General features: G+C 38.1%; 1 protein-coding gene across 1 annotated transcript in view; it reads right to left on the reverse strand.

Annotated features, from left to right (window-relative positions):
* The window catches only part of LOC145778206 (integrator complex subunit 3-like), a 58,301-nt gene that overhangs the window by 24,352 nt on the left and 21,516 nt on the right, over nucleotides 1-12,433 (reverse strand). Inside the window, exons 15-22 of the mRNA XM_082589664.1 lie at nucleotides 10,066-10,147; nucleotides 9,648-9,759; nucleotides 9,094-9,206; nucleotides 6,773-6,937; nucleotides 5,358-5,517; nucleotides 4,860-5,004; nucleotides 3,851-4,013; nucleotides 1,719-1,901 (exon numbers count right to left, since the gene is read on the reverse strand). Coding sequence (XP_082445790.1) covers nucleotides 1,719-1,901; nucleotides 3,851-4,013; nucleotides 4,860-5,004; nucleotides 5,358-5,517; nucleotides 6,773-6,937; nucleotides 9,094-9,206; nucleotides 9,648-9,759; nucleotides 10,066-10,147 — 1,123 coding nt within the window. The remainder of the gene's footprint in view (nucleotides 1-1,718; nucleotides 1,902-3,850; nucleotides 4,014-4,859; nucleotides 5,005-5,357; nucleotides 5,518-6,772; nucleotides 6,938-9,093; nucleotides 9,207-9,647; nucleotides 9,760-10,065; nucleotides 10,148-12,433) is intronic.

The following is a 12,433-nucleotide window of genomic DNA, read 5'->3' on the forward strand; positions in this document are numbered from 1 at the left end:
AATGCTTGCCAAATTCGTTTCCTTTAAATCATATCTGATAGAGTACGTTTTATTATAAGCTCTAAGTGCTACTGTACAAATCTGCAACAGCGGAAAAGAAATCTTTCTATTCTTGCTATTTGTTTGAAGTCGTCGTCGTCTGAACAACTTCAAGATCGTGTTTTGTTTATTGGAGAAAAAGTCTCCTAATTTCAAACATTTACTGTGCTGAATTCAACCAACTCAGCTTACCAGCTGTGACTTTTCGCATATTCCGCATCAGATAGAAACCATTTGTGAATTAGTATGTTTTCTAATATTTAATCTCTCGTAAAAAGCACTGTTGGTGCAATGTTATTTGAGACTCTTACATGTTGGCGATAAAGACTTCTTTTCGCCGTCACCTGCATTATAAATCATAGTCTTTGCTCTGAGGATGTGCATCGCTGCACTGCCAGAAACGTCAGTAAAAAAATTTAAAAAAGTAAACTTTGCTCATATTCTTCACGTCATCATTGCAAAAGCGCTAAATAAAAACTACTAACATTTCTGAATCGTTGTTCTGGCGACGTCACATTTTGTAAAGCTGTCAAAGCGGTTCGGATCATTAAAACTGACGGTTTAAAACAGGGCTAAACTAGCGGACCGCGCGATCCGAATGCGAGCCTTCTGGGTGTTAATGATGGACCTCGGGATTCTGGAAGAATAACCTCATTGCCACGTTTCAGAGCCTCTTTAAACAGATTTCTACTGGGAGGAAGCAATTTTTATGTGATTATCCTAGTAGCCTAGTAGCTGGGGGGGCTTTGCCCTCCAGACCCCCAAATAAGTTGTTAAAGGTCCAAGTCAAGTTACCTTTTAGCTTTTACACCCCCCCCCCCAAAAAAATGGTTTGGTAGTGATACTGATAATTTAACTTCCGTGGTTGCATGTGAAATAACTCATTCACCGGACTGCTAAAAATATTCAACTTGCCAAACTGGACCTTTGTTACCATTAGTAGAGTAACCCTGTGGTTCAAAGTTTCCACAGCATTGTAGATTCCATTCAATTGCCTTGTGATTGCTTTACCATGCCAAAAAATTAACATCCTTATCGCCCGATGTGACGAATTTTCAAATTACCACAAAAGTCGTGTTACAGGTGAATACTGAATATACTCAGGACCAAGGCTGTCTAAAGATAGCCATGCTGCCAATGCAAAATAGTAGTTTAGAGACTACGAACAAGTTACAAACCCAAGCTGATCAGGTTCTCATAAAGTTTTGAATAGCCAGACTTGTGTACAGATATTGGAAAAACATGCAAAGTTGCTAACGTTGTTCAAACTGTAAATCCCATTTTTGTCGCATCCAAGTTTGTGCCCGGTGGTTAAAGATTTAGATTTAACGGACGAGAAGACAAGAAAGCTAATCTTCGTGTGTACCCTCAAACATGCCATTAAGTGTCTTGCCAAAAGCACAGTTGCATGTTCTTACCAGGGCACTCACCACTTGGTTGTGTAGCTGCCTTGTTCCAGTTGAAAAGTAGAAACGTTTCAGTTAGTTTGTAACCGATACTCTGCCGGTGTGACCAGGCGAAAACTGACTCTTTGAAACCAACTTAAACCTAACAAGTTTCTATTTTACTTGCATTTAAATCGCCACTGATTAGAAACAGCTCACCTGTTTGATGAAAATACCATGCAACCTGCTGTAAGATTAGTCGATCAAAGTGTAGGGGTAAAAATGAGCACCCACCTCTGTCTGAGACCTTTACGAGGAGGAGTGTTCCTTGACTTGCTTTTGATTAGCAGAGCAGTCAAATGATCTGTCAATTCCTTCATGTGTTCAATCGCCCAGTGACGTAAAAGCGAGGTAGCAAACGGATCAACATCACCGCATTGACGCGATATCACGTGCTTTACCATTTCTTGCGACGGCCTGTGAACAAAGTAGCGTCTGTTACTTTAGTGAAAAAACAATTCACAAAACACCAAGCTGCCTCGACAACGTTATTAAGTTCAGCGCACATCATTAAACAACTGGCTACGTAATTAAACATTATTCAAATTATGGTCATTCTTTTTTGTGACCACTAGATGTCAACCAACCATCTGACTGGAACATTGGTTGGTATCGTCGAAACGAAACATTTATTAAATTTATCGAACTCATCTCATCATTACCTCCTTCCTGGGATAGAGACAACGGCAATTTAAATCGCCCAAACTACACCAACAACATTACCACACTCACATCCCACTTAAACACAATATGCGAATCAACAAACACTGCATATCACTTTTACCTTGATAAAGTCAAATTAATTCCTACAAAGCAACAAAACAGTTGGCAGCACATTGCTGGAATGAATCGGAACCTGACGCGGTGGGAAAACATTTACAAATCTGTACACTACAGCACGCTAGAGAGCAAACTACGAGCATTCCAAATAAAGTTGAATCTCAGAGCAATTGTGATCAATGACGCGTTGTTCGCGTTTGGTCTGAAGGAGAGCAACCTCGGTACATTTTTCAAAATTGCTACGGCCTACGGAGAATGCATTTTATTTGTTTTGCGAATGTCATGTTGTAAAAAATTATTGGGAAGATGTTTTTTCTTGGATATCAGCAAAACTGAGATACCCCGTGACAGCAAATGACCAGTTGATTTTGTTTGGAACTACCTTGTTGAATTGTTTACTTTTACGCGCACGATATGTTGTTTATCGATGCAAATATGCCGAAGCTAACCCGACAATTTTCCAGTTTATTTAAACGGTGAAAGAAACTCAGCAATCAGACTGGTGATTGCCGTAAAGTCTGAGAATTTGAATAAACACCAATTGAAATGGAACCACATGACATAGATAGATTGTGAACTAGAACTTGCATGCATCTTGCTGACGTGCTGATGAGTACAATATCTTTGTGTTTGTTATCTGTGTTGTTGTATTGTTGTAATAAAAAAATAAAAATAAATAAAAATCGTCGAAAGTGAGCGTTCTGGCATCACGAGAAGGCTTTACTGTCTTTTTTAAAATTAAAAAGCAATATCATTTATTTGGGGATTGTTCATTCCTGTATATCAAACTACTGTAACGTGAATATATTATATAAACGAGAAACAGTAGAATACAGTCTGGAATGTTGCTGTGGGTAAGAAAGACGAACAACAGCTAGTCCTATTGAGAGTGTCCTGGCGACCTTTATACACAGGCCATGTCAAAGTACAGCTTCAAATTTGACTGGAGACCGATTTGGTAGTAGACAAAATCACTCTGAGTGTAAGTTAATAGTTTGAGTAGTAGTTAATAAATATAATCTTTCTGTGCAATTTGAGTTAGTTTTGTGCTATTGTTACCATTGAAAAAGTTGAGTAGATTTTGGCACTTGTGCTGGAAATTTAAAACGCGTCCAGCCTATCCTTCAAAGGGATAGGCTATAAACCAGATTTAGATCTGAGTTCAAAATCGAAATTACATTAGCCTCTAGTTTCCACGTTGGCAAACCTGTGATGTGGATCGCTATGGTATTAACCTGAATACTTTGGTCAATGCCGCCAGGCTAATAAAACATTCCATGCCAGTTTTCATCAAAGACTTTATATACAAACTCACACGAGGCTAAACAATAGTGGAAAAAATATTCTAAAAAAGGTCAAGTAAATGCCGCTCAAGTGCTAACTCATTGTACATCGTAAGACAATTTGCTAAAGCAATTAAAGTGATCTGTCAATAGTGTGATTAGATAACTTTTCCGTGACAAGCCTACCTACTACGGGCTTGGATAAAATAGGACGTCGCGTAATCGTCTGCCTCAGAACAATAAAAAAAAATTACAGCCACAAAGACATGAGTACGAATGTTTTAATGGCAATTGGCAGCTTACTTGGTGTGCTTGAAGGCGAGCAAGAGCATAGAGAGAGCTTCTGCATGATTTTTCGAATTTAATTTCTGAACGAGGGGCAGCGCGACTTCCGGTGAAATATCATGCACAGCAAGCAGCTGCCAAGTGCAATATTGCTCAAAGCTTTCCCAATCCAAACTAGCCTCTGAATAAAATAATATAAATCAATGCATGAAAAAGTGCCTGATACAATGCTTCAATGCTAACTAAACCTTTGAATATATTCCGACAATTCAATTAGATGCAAACACAGGATAAAGATTCAAAGCTTGTAGAATATAGATATGAGAATTGCTCATGGCGATCTATACTACTGGCCATCCCAACGTGGCAACAGCCAAATAATGTGGGGGCCTATACGAAAATTCAATTTACCACTTAGATAAGTGTTGCAACATATAATCAGCAGTTTTCATTGGTGAAGTACTGTTTTTTAGCCTAAAAATTGTAAATACAGTGCCAAAACGTAATTAAGATGAAATATTATTAAATAAGTGGCAAGAAAGCAGGACAATAGCTACATGTTAAGAATACCATGAGAATCAAGATAACATAATCAAGGTACACGAAATCAAGAGTGACCCAATTTTCAAAACATTCAGTATGTTAAAAAAATCGTTTTCTAATCCAAAAGTATTTGTTTGTTAGTAATAATTCATGCAAAGACGCCTTTTTTACGCCTAATACCTGTTAGTTGCCAAAACTTAACAGGCCCCAACATTATTTGGCTGTTGCCACGTTGGGAAAAAATATTATTTTTTTATTTAAATATAATTTTTTTTTTGTTACAAACCAATTTTTTACAGAATGTTTTAAAATAACATAAAAATCAAACTTCACGTGAAACTTAGCTTGAGCTAAAAACAAACATTGCGCCAATTAGAAAATGAGCTAAAACTGTCTAGAATGAATTAAAACATAGACGGTACAATAATACTATACAACTATACAACAACAATTTTAATGAAATTAACAAAGAAACAAACTTTACTTAAAACGTTGAGAACACTTTCCTTCTTCAACATGATCAACTCTCCGGTCATCACCAGACATTGCAACCTTTCCAACTGTTGCGGATCCAAAATGGCGACGATGATGTTCAGCAATTCGTGGTTGCCAATGCAGTGTTCTGGAAACTTAAAAAACAAGTTCAGGCGTTACAATTCTACCCCCTCCCCCGACAAGAGAATGCAAATCAGGGTCTCCATTTGCTTATATGTCGCATCTAAACATACCATTTGTATGAAAGATATGACAACTGAATCCTTTGTTTGTTCAGCTTTGTTTGGCCCTGGTACAAACCTGGATGTGCCATTTCACACAATCTCCTGTAACTAAAAAACTACAACTTATGCATGCGCATTGCGCAATGACAGATGCAAATAAATACTGCGTTGCATATGACCATTGACCAAGCATTGGACCGGACATTGGCCGTTGCATATGACACATCATATGGCCGTTGCATATTGAAATCATTGAAGCTTACTTCTTTGTATACATGGGGTACCAAGAACACAAGAGCAAACGGATCATCTTCCTGGCAGCACTTCATGTCCATCATCAGGCAGTTGTAGACGTCACCGAGCTGTGTGGTTTGCGCAAAAGCTTCGTAAACATAGAGCTTGTCATCCGAAAGGGTTAGTTTTCTAAAATATATATGATCATGGCTTATACTTTATAGTATAGTCATGATATGACTAGCCATCCGAAAACATATATAACTAGGGTGAGCGACAAACCAGCTCCGGTTTGATGGCGAGTGCTTCAATTTTTTATCGCAAAATCATGATTCAAAACGATGGTGACAGCTTCATACATGACATGTGCGTTTATACGTCAGCTGCATGCTCACAATCTAACAAAGTATCAACGCTGATAACTGAAATACCTTAACTGCAGTGACGTGCGGTAAAGTTCCTAGATGGTGAGGCACTCATTTTTTCAAGTCATGTTTAGAAATTAGAAAATTTTTTCTTTAACAACAACAAAAACGGTATCCTACTAACCAAAAAAAAATTGGCAGCATGCTTTCAAATTTATTTAAAAATAAAATCCACGCGCCTATCCTTTTGGACAAAAACATCTGTGACTTTAATAAAAAAATAAAGAGTCCAAAATGTAGATACCAAACTCAACTTTACGAAAAAACAAATTACAATTTACTGGATCAACGAGATGGGTTTGACAAGTCAGAATAAGTGCTATACGGTATATCAGTTCAACAATTAAATAAATATTAAGGTGCAGATGCCAAGTCGAAGTTCAATGTATGGAGATTTTTCTTTGATAAATAACCTTTCCAGAATTTTCAATTTCTTTGAGTCTTCTCCTCTTCCTAGTATTCCTAGTAATCTTGTGGTCTGTATTGGTGCGCAAATGGTTTGAAACCTCAGATTCTTTTGAATTTTTGTGATGCGGATTGTGTTCTAAACCACAAGATTAACTAATACAGATCACAAGATTAAGTCGGTTCTTGGAAAAGAAGAATAAATAGCTGCACCATCTCCACATCATCCTTTGACGGAAGGACTTCTTTGTATGAGTCATGACAGAAGGATAATGCGACGACTATGACTTTTGTGCGGTAAGGGAATTAGAAATTGTTGATGAAATCATAATACTATAGCGTTAATACTTTGATTGATGGCGTCAGACTATTTAAAACCTAACATTTTACATTAACTGAAAGCGTAGCCTCGTGTAAATTAGTATGAAGTGTTTGCTCATGCAATAAAATGATCAAACATTTGTTCATCGTTTTGTTCAAATATTGTCACGGTCTGATGGCATTGACCGAAGTATGAAACCTGATACTACAAAACTACTGCTGAAGAAACTACAAAAGAAAACATAAACGAGCAGTGTAACTGTCGCTATAAAACAAAGTTTGTGATCACTGACCTCACGGCAAGAAAGAATAGCAAATGATAACCAAGTCTTGGTTGCAGACCATACATCTCAGACAGCAAGGAAAGTAAAACACTGAATGAATCTTCATCTTTGTCATTCGTGCAAAGGTTTCGAAACAGAACATAAAGTGGCTTTTCAATGCAGCTCTCCAAGTACCTGTAAGTGCAATGCTCTTTTTTTAAAACTGCGGCCACAGTTTACAATAAACTTCAAAAAAGTTAGCACAATCCATTATTCTATTAGTTGGATGTGAATGTTCAAACCATGTTACAGTTTATTGACAACAGTACAATATACATAAATACCTATAGGGCACAAAATGAACTATTCGATATTTCTATAATTACATTTTTTCCAATTCAAAAAGGCTACGTTAAAAGTTTATCATCCTTTATCATAAAATAAAACCATGAAAAAAAAAATCACCATCACAACTCACAAGTTTATCACAATTACATTGGACCAGTGATTTCCAGGCTTTTTTTGTGCGACGCACACAAAATATAAACAATTAAATTGTTTAGACCCACACATAAACAAAATTTTATTCATTGAAACAACAACAAAGAGAAATATACCATCAATGAAATTAATGTGCAAACTTTCATTTTTTGTGGTAGTCTGATTGACTGCCGTTTATGAAATCTTATCAAATTTTGCGCGGAAGTTTTGTGCAAACCACTACAGAAATTTTGCATACCTACTTCGCATACATAAAACAAAGGGAAAAGTCAATGTAGTGCAGTCTTAGCTAAGCCTGTTCGAGTGTTCGGTAGTTAATGAAAAAAAAGCGATCTTTAACGTTTGAAATGAAGCTTCATTGAAAAGACAATGACTGCAAACCATGAAGCAACAAACTTTGATGGAAACCGCAACATTTTCGAGCTGCGCTTATTACGGTCTGCCTTTAAGCTTTTAATCTGTGAGAACTTGCTCTTTGAGTTTGTACTTGTGTTTCGCATTTTGCTTTACGTGTCATGTTGGTAGCCACTTTAACAAGTCGCAATTCTGCCACTGAAATTGACTAGAATGAAACCGCCAACCAATCATAAGCTACGGTTTAAGTGACGTAAAAATGGCGAAAAGAAGACCATAGAAAGCAAATTAAGTGATGGATGTTTTGTCAGCTGGTTGGCTTAGGGGTTAGGGTTAGGGCTAGAAAGTAGTCATTTCATTGACGCGTGTTCGATTCTCTCCATTGCTATTGCTCTTTTTCTTCTGTAATTACCAAATTAAGATCAAAACAAGCATTAACTCTCTGGATGAGTGCTAGAAGGGTCACAATTGGACGGTAGCCTCTTATAACACGTTCTGATTGGTTGGCGGTTGCATTGTAGTCAATTTCAGTGGCAGAATTTCGACTTGTTAAAGTGGCTACCTGTCATGTTTACGTTGCTCTTTTTCAGTGGCGTAGCTAGGGAATGTGCCGCGCGGGGCGGATTCAGATTTTGCCGCCCTTTTCAAGAAAAGCATGTGAAAATGAATTTTTTTTAATTGATTTAAAGTGGAATTATTGTATGTTTTGAACCAGTAGCGTAGCCGGTAATTTTGAAAGGGGAGGTTTTAAGGGGCACCGCGCGAAGCCCGACGGCGTTCTCGCCAAAGACGACACCCAGCGGCGGGGGGTCTGGGGGGCCTCTCCCAGAAAATTTTGATAAATTACTTTGGATTTGGTGCATTCTGAGAGCATTTTCAACAAAAATGTGGGTATAAATCCCCTAGTATAAATATTCCTGTAAAATGGTGCTGTCCGGTGGCATAACAAAAGATCATGTTTTCTTGTGAATTTTTCGGTAACTTAATAAAGCTAAGTCTCTATGTTTTCTTGTTGCTAATTCCTGGCTGAGATATTTGAATGTTTGGTATTGGCAAAACTCGCTCTTTTAATGGAGTTTCGTTTAAAATTAGGCAAACTTTGTTTTAGAGACATAGAGACTGAAAGCATCATTTTCAATATCGTGACGTCACATGCGTGCCAAAGGGGGGGGGTTGTAACCCCCAAACCCCTCCTCCCCCTTGGCTACGCCACTGTTTTGAACGTTGCCATTCTGTTTGCTTTTATTTTCCGTGTACTTTTGCATTATCAAAAAAAAAAAAACCTCCTGTCTGAAAGTGCCGCCCCCAGACGCGCCGCCCGGGGCGGTCCGCCCCCCCCCCCTAGCTACGCCACTGCAGTCTTTTTCAAACTAATTTTAAGTTAATATGTCGAAACAATGTGGATTTCAATCTAAAGTGAACAAGTGATGTGAACTTGTGTTTCTGCGTCAGGATTTCACTTTTCATTCGGACGCAGAACGTGCAAAAAAACTTACTCATCATTCAAATCATAAGAACCGGGCTTCAGTATCGGATGGTCGAAGTGATCAGCAAGAAGATGAATAAGGCAGGATGACAATGGAGAGGAGACGTCTTTGTCAAAGTCATCCTGTCGTAATAACAAAGCATGCTACTTGTTATTAATGTATTAACACATATTGCTAACTACTTCTGCCGAATTAGCATGAGCTAAAAGACGGTTAAAAACAACAACCTTCATGCACGCCGCCCGGTATATATAAGCTGAAAAAAAAAACACTGTTGAAACACTTAATTGAAGGGGGCGATTTTCTCCATGCAGCAATTATCTTCATCACTTTTTCTCTTTTGGAAAGGGGCCAGATTAAAATGGAGAAAAGAGATTAAAACAATTGCTGCATGAAGAAAATCAGCCACTCTCCTTAGTTGGAACAAACCAATGGGACGATGGTGATTTGAAATGCACTAAAAAAACGTGAAAAGTAAAGAAACAATAGTGATGTGTACACGGACAATTGCAGTACTGCCCTGAGTCAAGCGAGGGATTTTTCATTTTGTGGGGCCCACTCACCATGGATAAAACATGATCTACAATATCTTGCATCCTTTCACATCTCTCGTCAAGGTCATTCATTTCAGTGTCCTTCAGTTGACCAATCAAATCCCGCAGCGTATCATCGAGCCTGTTGACGGTTTGTTTAACAGAAAGTTTTGTGCTTTACTCAAACCCTTTATTATACTCCAGTTCTTCAAATATTAAACTACGTTTATTCTTGATTCTATGCTTAGTGAAATATATTTTCAACTCCACTCCATGCCACCTTGGTAGTTATGTTGGTTTGGTCTACCATAGCCGACACAAAAGTTTTCATATCACCCAACTATGGACCAAATTGAAATTATAATTTATTAGTGTTTTAGCAGTCTAAGCTCTCAATAGCTAAAAAAATAACAAAAAACAACGTTTAAATTAAAGCATCATCCATCACCTTTCCAATTCCGCACTGATGTCTCGAGGCTCAATAGTTGGAGAATCTTTCCAAGTGGCGAGCTGCATTTTCGGCTTTTTTGCTAAAAAAAACAAAATAACAAAACAACACATTAAATACAGGATATGACGAATTCACGATCTTAGCCGAAAAAGATGCTTCGTAATTGCACTAATCTTACTCGTGTACACAAAAGAAAAAGGCAAAGATAGGGATATGTTAACACGGGACAATAGCGATTTAGGCCAGGACATAAGAGACGACAGCCACTTTAACAAGTAAAAATTCTGCCACTAAAAATGAGTAGAATGACACCGCCAACCAATCATAAGCAACGTTTACTGAATACTGAAAAGTTTTTAATTTCATCAGATCAACGTTGCAACTAGTGCTATAAACAGCAACGTTTACGGGGACGTGAAAGCGCGAAAACCCAAATAGACCTTTCCCGCAGCCAACCAATGAAGCGTGACGTTGAAAACAAACCACTTCGAAGAACTGAAATCGTAGAAGTGAAGTACAGTTTTTGAACGTTTTGATCGAATAATCGCTCATTTTAGTCGTACATTTTGTACTAAAAGTACTTTTTTGACTGAGTATTACAATTCAGTTATTTATTTTAAGAAAAATTTGAATTTACTACAGGGCCTTAGCCCATGGGCCTAACTACCGCCGGCACAGCGCTATAGCCTACTGCACGGGACCACTGAACGAAAGGACCTCGCATTGATAAATTTTATTTCAAAAATATTTCAGCCAAAAACTAAAGTAGGTAGCCCAAACCCAGCCAGCAAGCCCATATGGGCCCCATATACTATTTTAATGGGCTTGTGGGCATGTGGGTTCTATGTGAGTTTTTGTGTTTTTGCCATATGTGCCCAATATGGGCTTTCTTGCAGAATGTGTTGCTATTTTAATAAATTTAGCCACATAAAATTTTTGATCATGGGCTAAGCATAAAATATTGATGGGCTTCCTACTTTGTTTATGGGCAGACCATGGGCTACCCACATTTTTTATGGGCAGAACATGGGCTGCCCACATTTTTTATGGGCAGACCATGGGCTGCCCACATTTTTTATGGGCAGATCATGGGCTGCCCACATTTTTTATGGGCAGACCATGGGCTGCCCACATTTTTTATGGGCAGACCATGGGCTGCCCACATTTTTTATGGGCAGACAATGGGCTGCCATTAAGACATCGCTCCAGAGTTTGCGGCTGCGTCTCGGCAAAGACACTTAATGTCATGCTAGAATAAGGATAGCACCTACTCTATATGTTGTTGCAATGGGTGCAAAAAAACGTGATTGGGCTAGCCTACTACTGGACTTCATGTCAACTTTACTGGGTGGCTTATATGAAACTAGGTAGGCTAAACAAACAAATAATTTAAATCCTTCTGTGGTCGGAAAAAAAGATTAAAACGTAGCTTCGATTTCATATCTAAAGTAATCACCAAACTTCTGCGGAAATCCAGTTTTCATTGGATGAGTTTGGGCAAATGCGAAGTGTGTGCCCATACGTCTTCATCAATAGGTTGACCCGTTGGGCAATTGAGCGAAAAAGAGGCCAAAACAAGGTATAAGATTATAGTAACAATAAATGTTTGTCAGCAGCTGATTGTAGCAAGAATTGACAGCAATAGACACCGGTGTTTCGTGGTCTGCACTCGTGCAAGCTTTACATAATTATGTCATTTCTACGTTCTATAATAAGCACAGAAACAAATGGAGGCCTCATAATTGTATCGGAGCCCTAACTGACGAAGTTAGGCTACGGCCCTGATTGAATGGCAGTCCAGCTTATTAGCCTATTTCAGTTGTTCATATTCAGTGCAAGTAGGCCATAAGTGATAAGTTGCGTTGCTTTCACAAGTAATGAAGCAAAAAAAAAGGCTACAAACTGAAACCCACTTAGCCTACTTATTGTAGCAAATAAGACAGTAATTCTCACTTATTATTATAAGACATACCGTAGTAAAAGTAGAAAGAAATTTCAAGTCTATCAGAATTGCAGACCAACAGCGTTTTGCTTAGGCATTAACACACTACCAGCAGTTCCTTGAAGCGCCATAGCTTATGCGTAGTTACTAGAGCCCATTAAATAAGCGGATAATCATTGTATCACTTGACTTGTTTGTCATATAAAAGTAACTTGAATGAAATTTAACAGTCAGATCCTTGTTTTTTAAAGTTGATTCCATGTTTTTACAAAGATTCTACTAACTACTAAACAAGTTATCAAGTATTCACAAGCAATTTGGTGCTTGCCAATGAAGCAGCCAGACTGATTGTTTTCAACGTCACGCTTCATTGCACAGAGTTGTGGGAAAGGTAGAATTTTTACTTGCTAAAATAAAGTGGCT

Source organism: Aplidium turbinatum, chromosome 1, assembly GCF_918807975.1.
Source record: "Aplidium turbinatum chromosome 1, kaAplTurb1.1, whole genome shotgun sequence".
Lineage (NCBI taxonomy): Eukaryota > Metazoa > Chordata > Ascidiacea > Aplousobranchia > Polyclinidae > Aplidium > Aplidium turbinatum.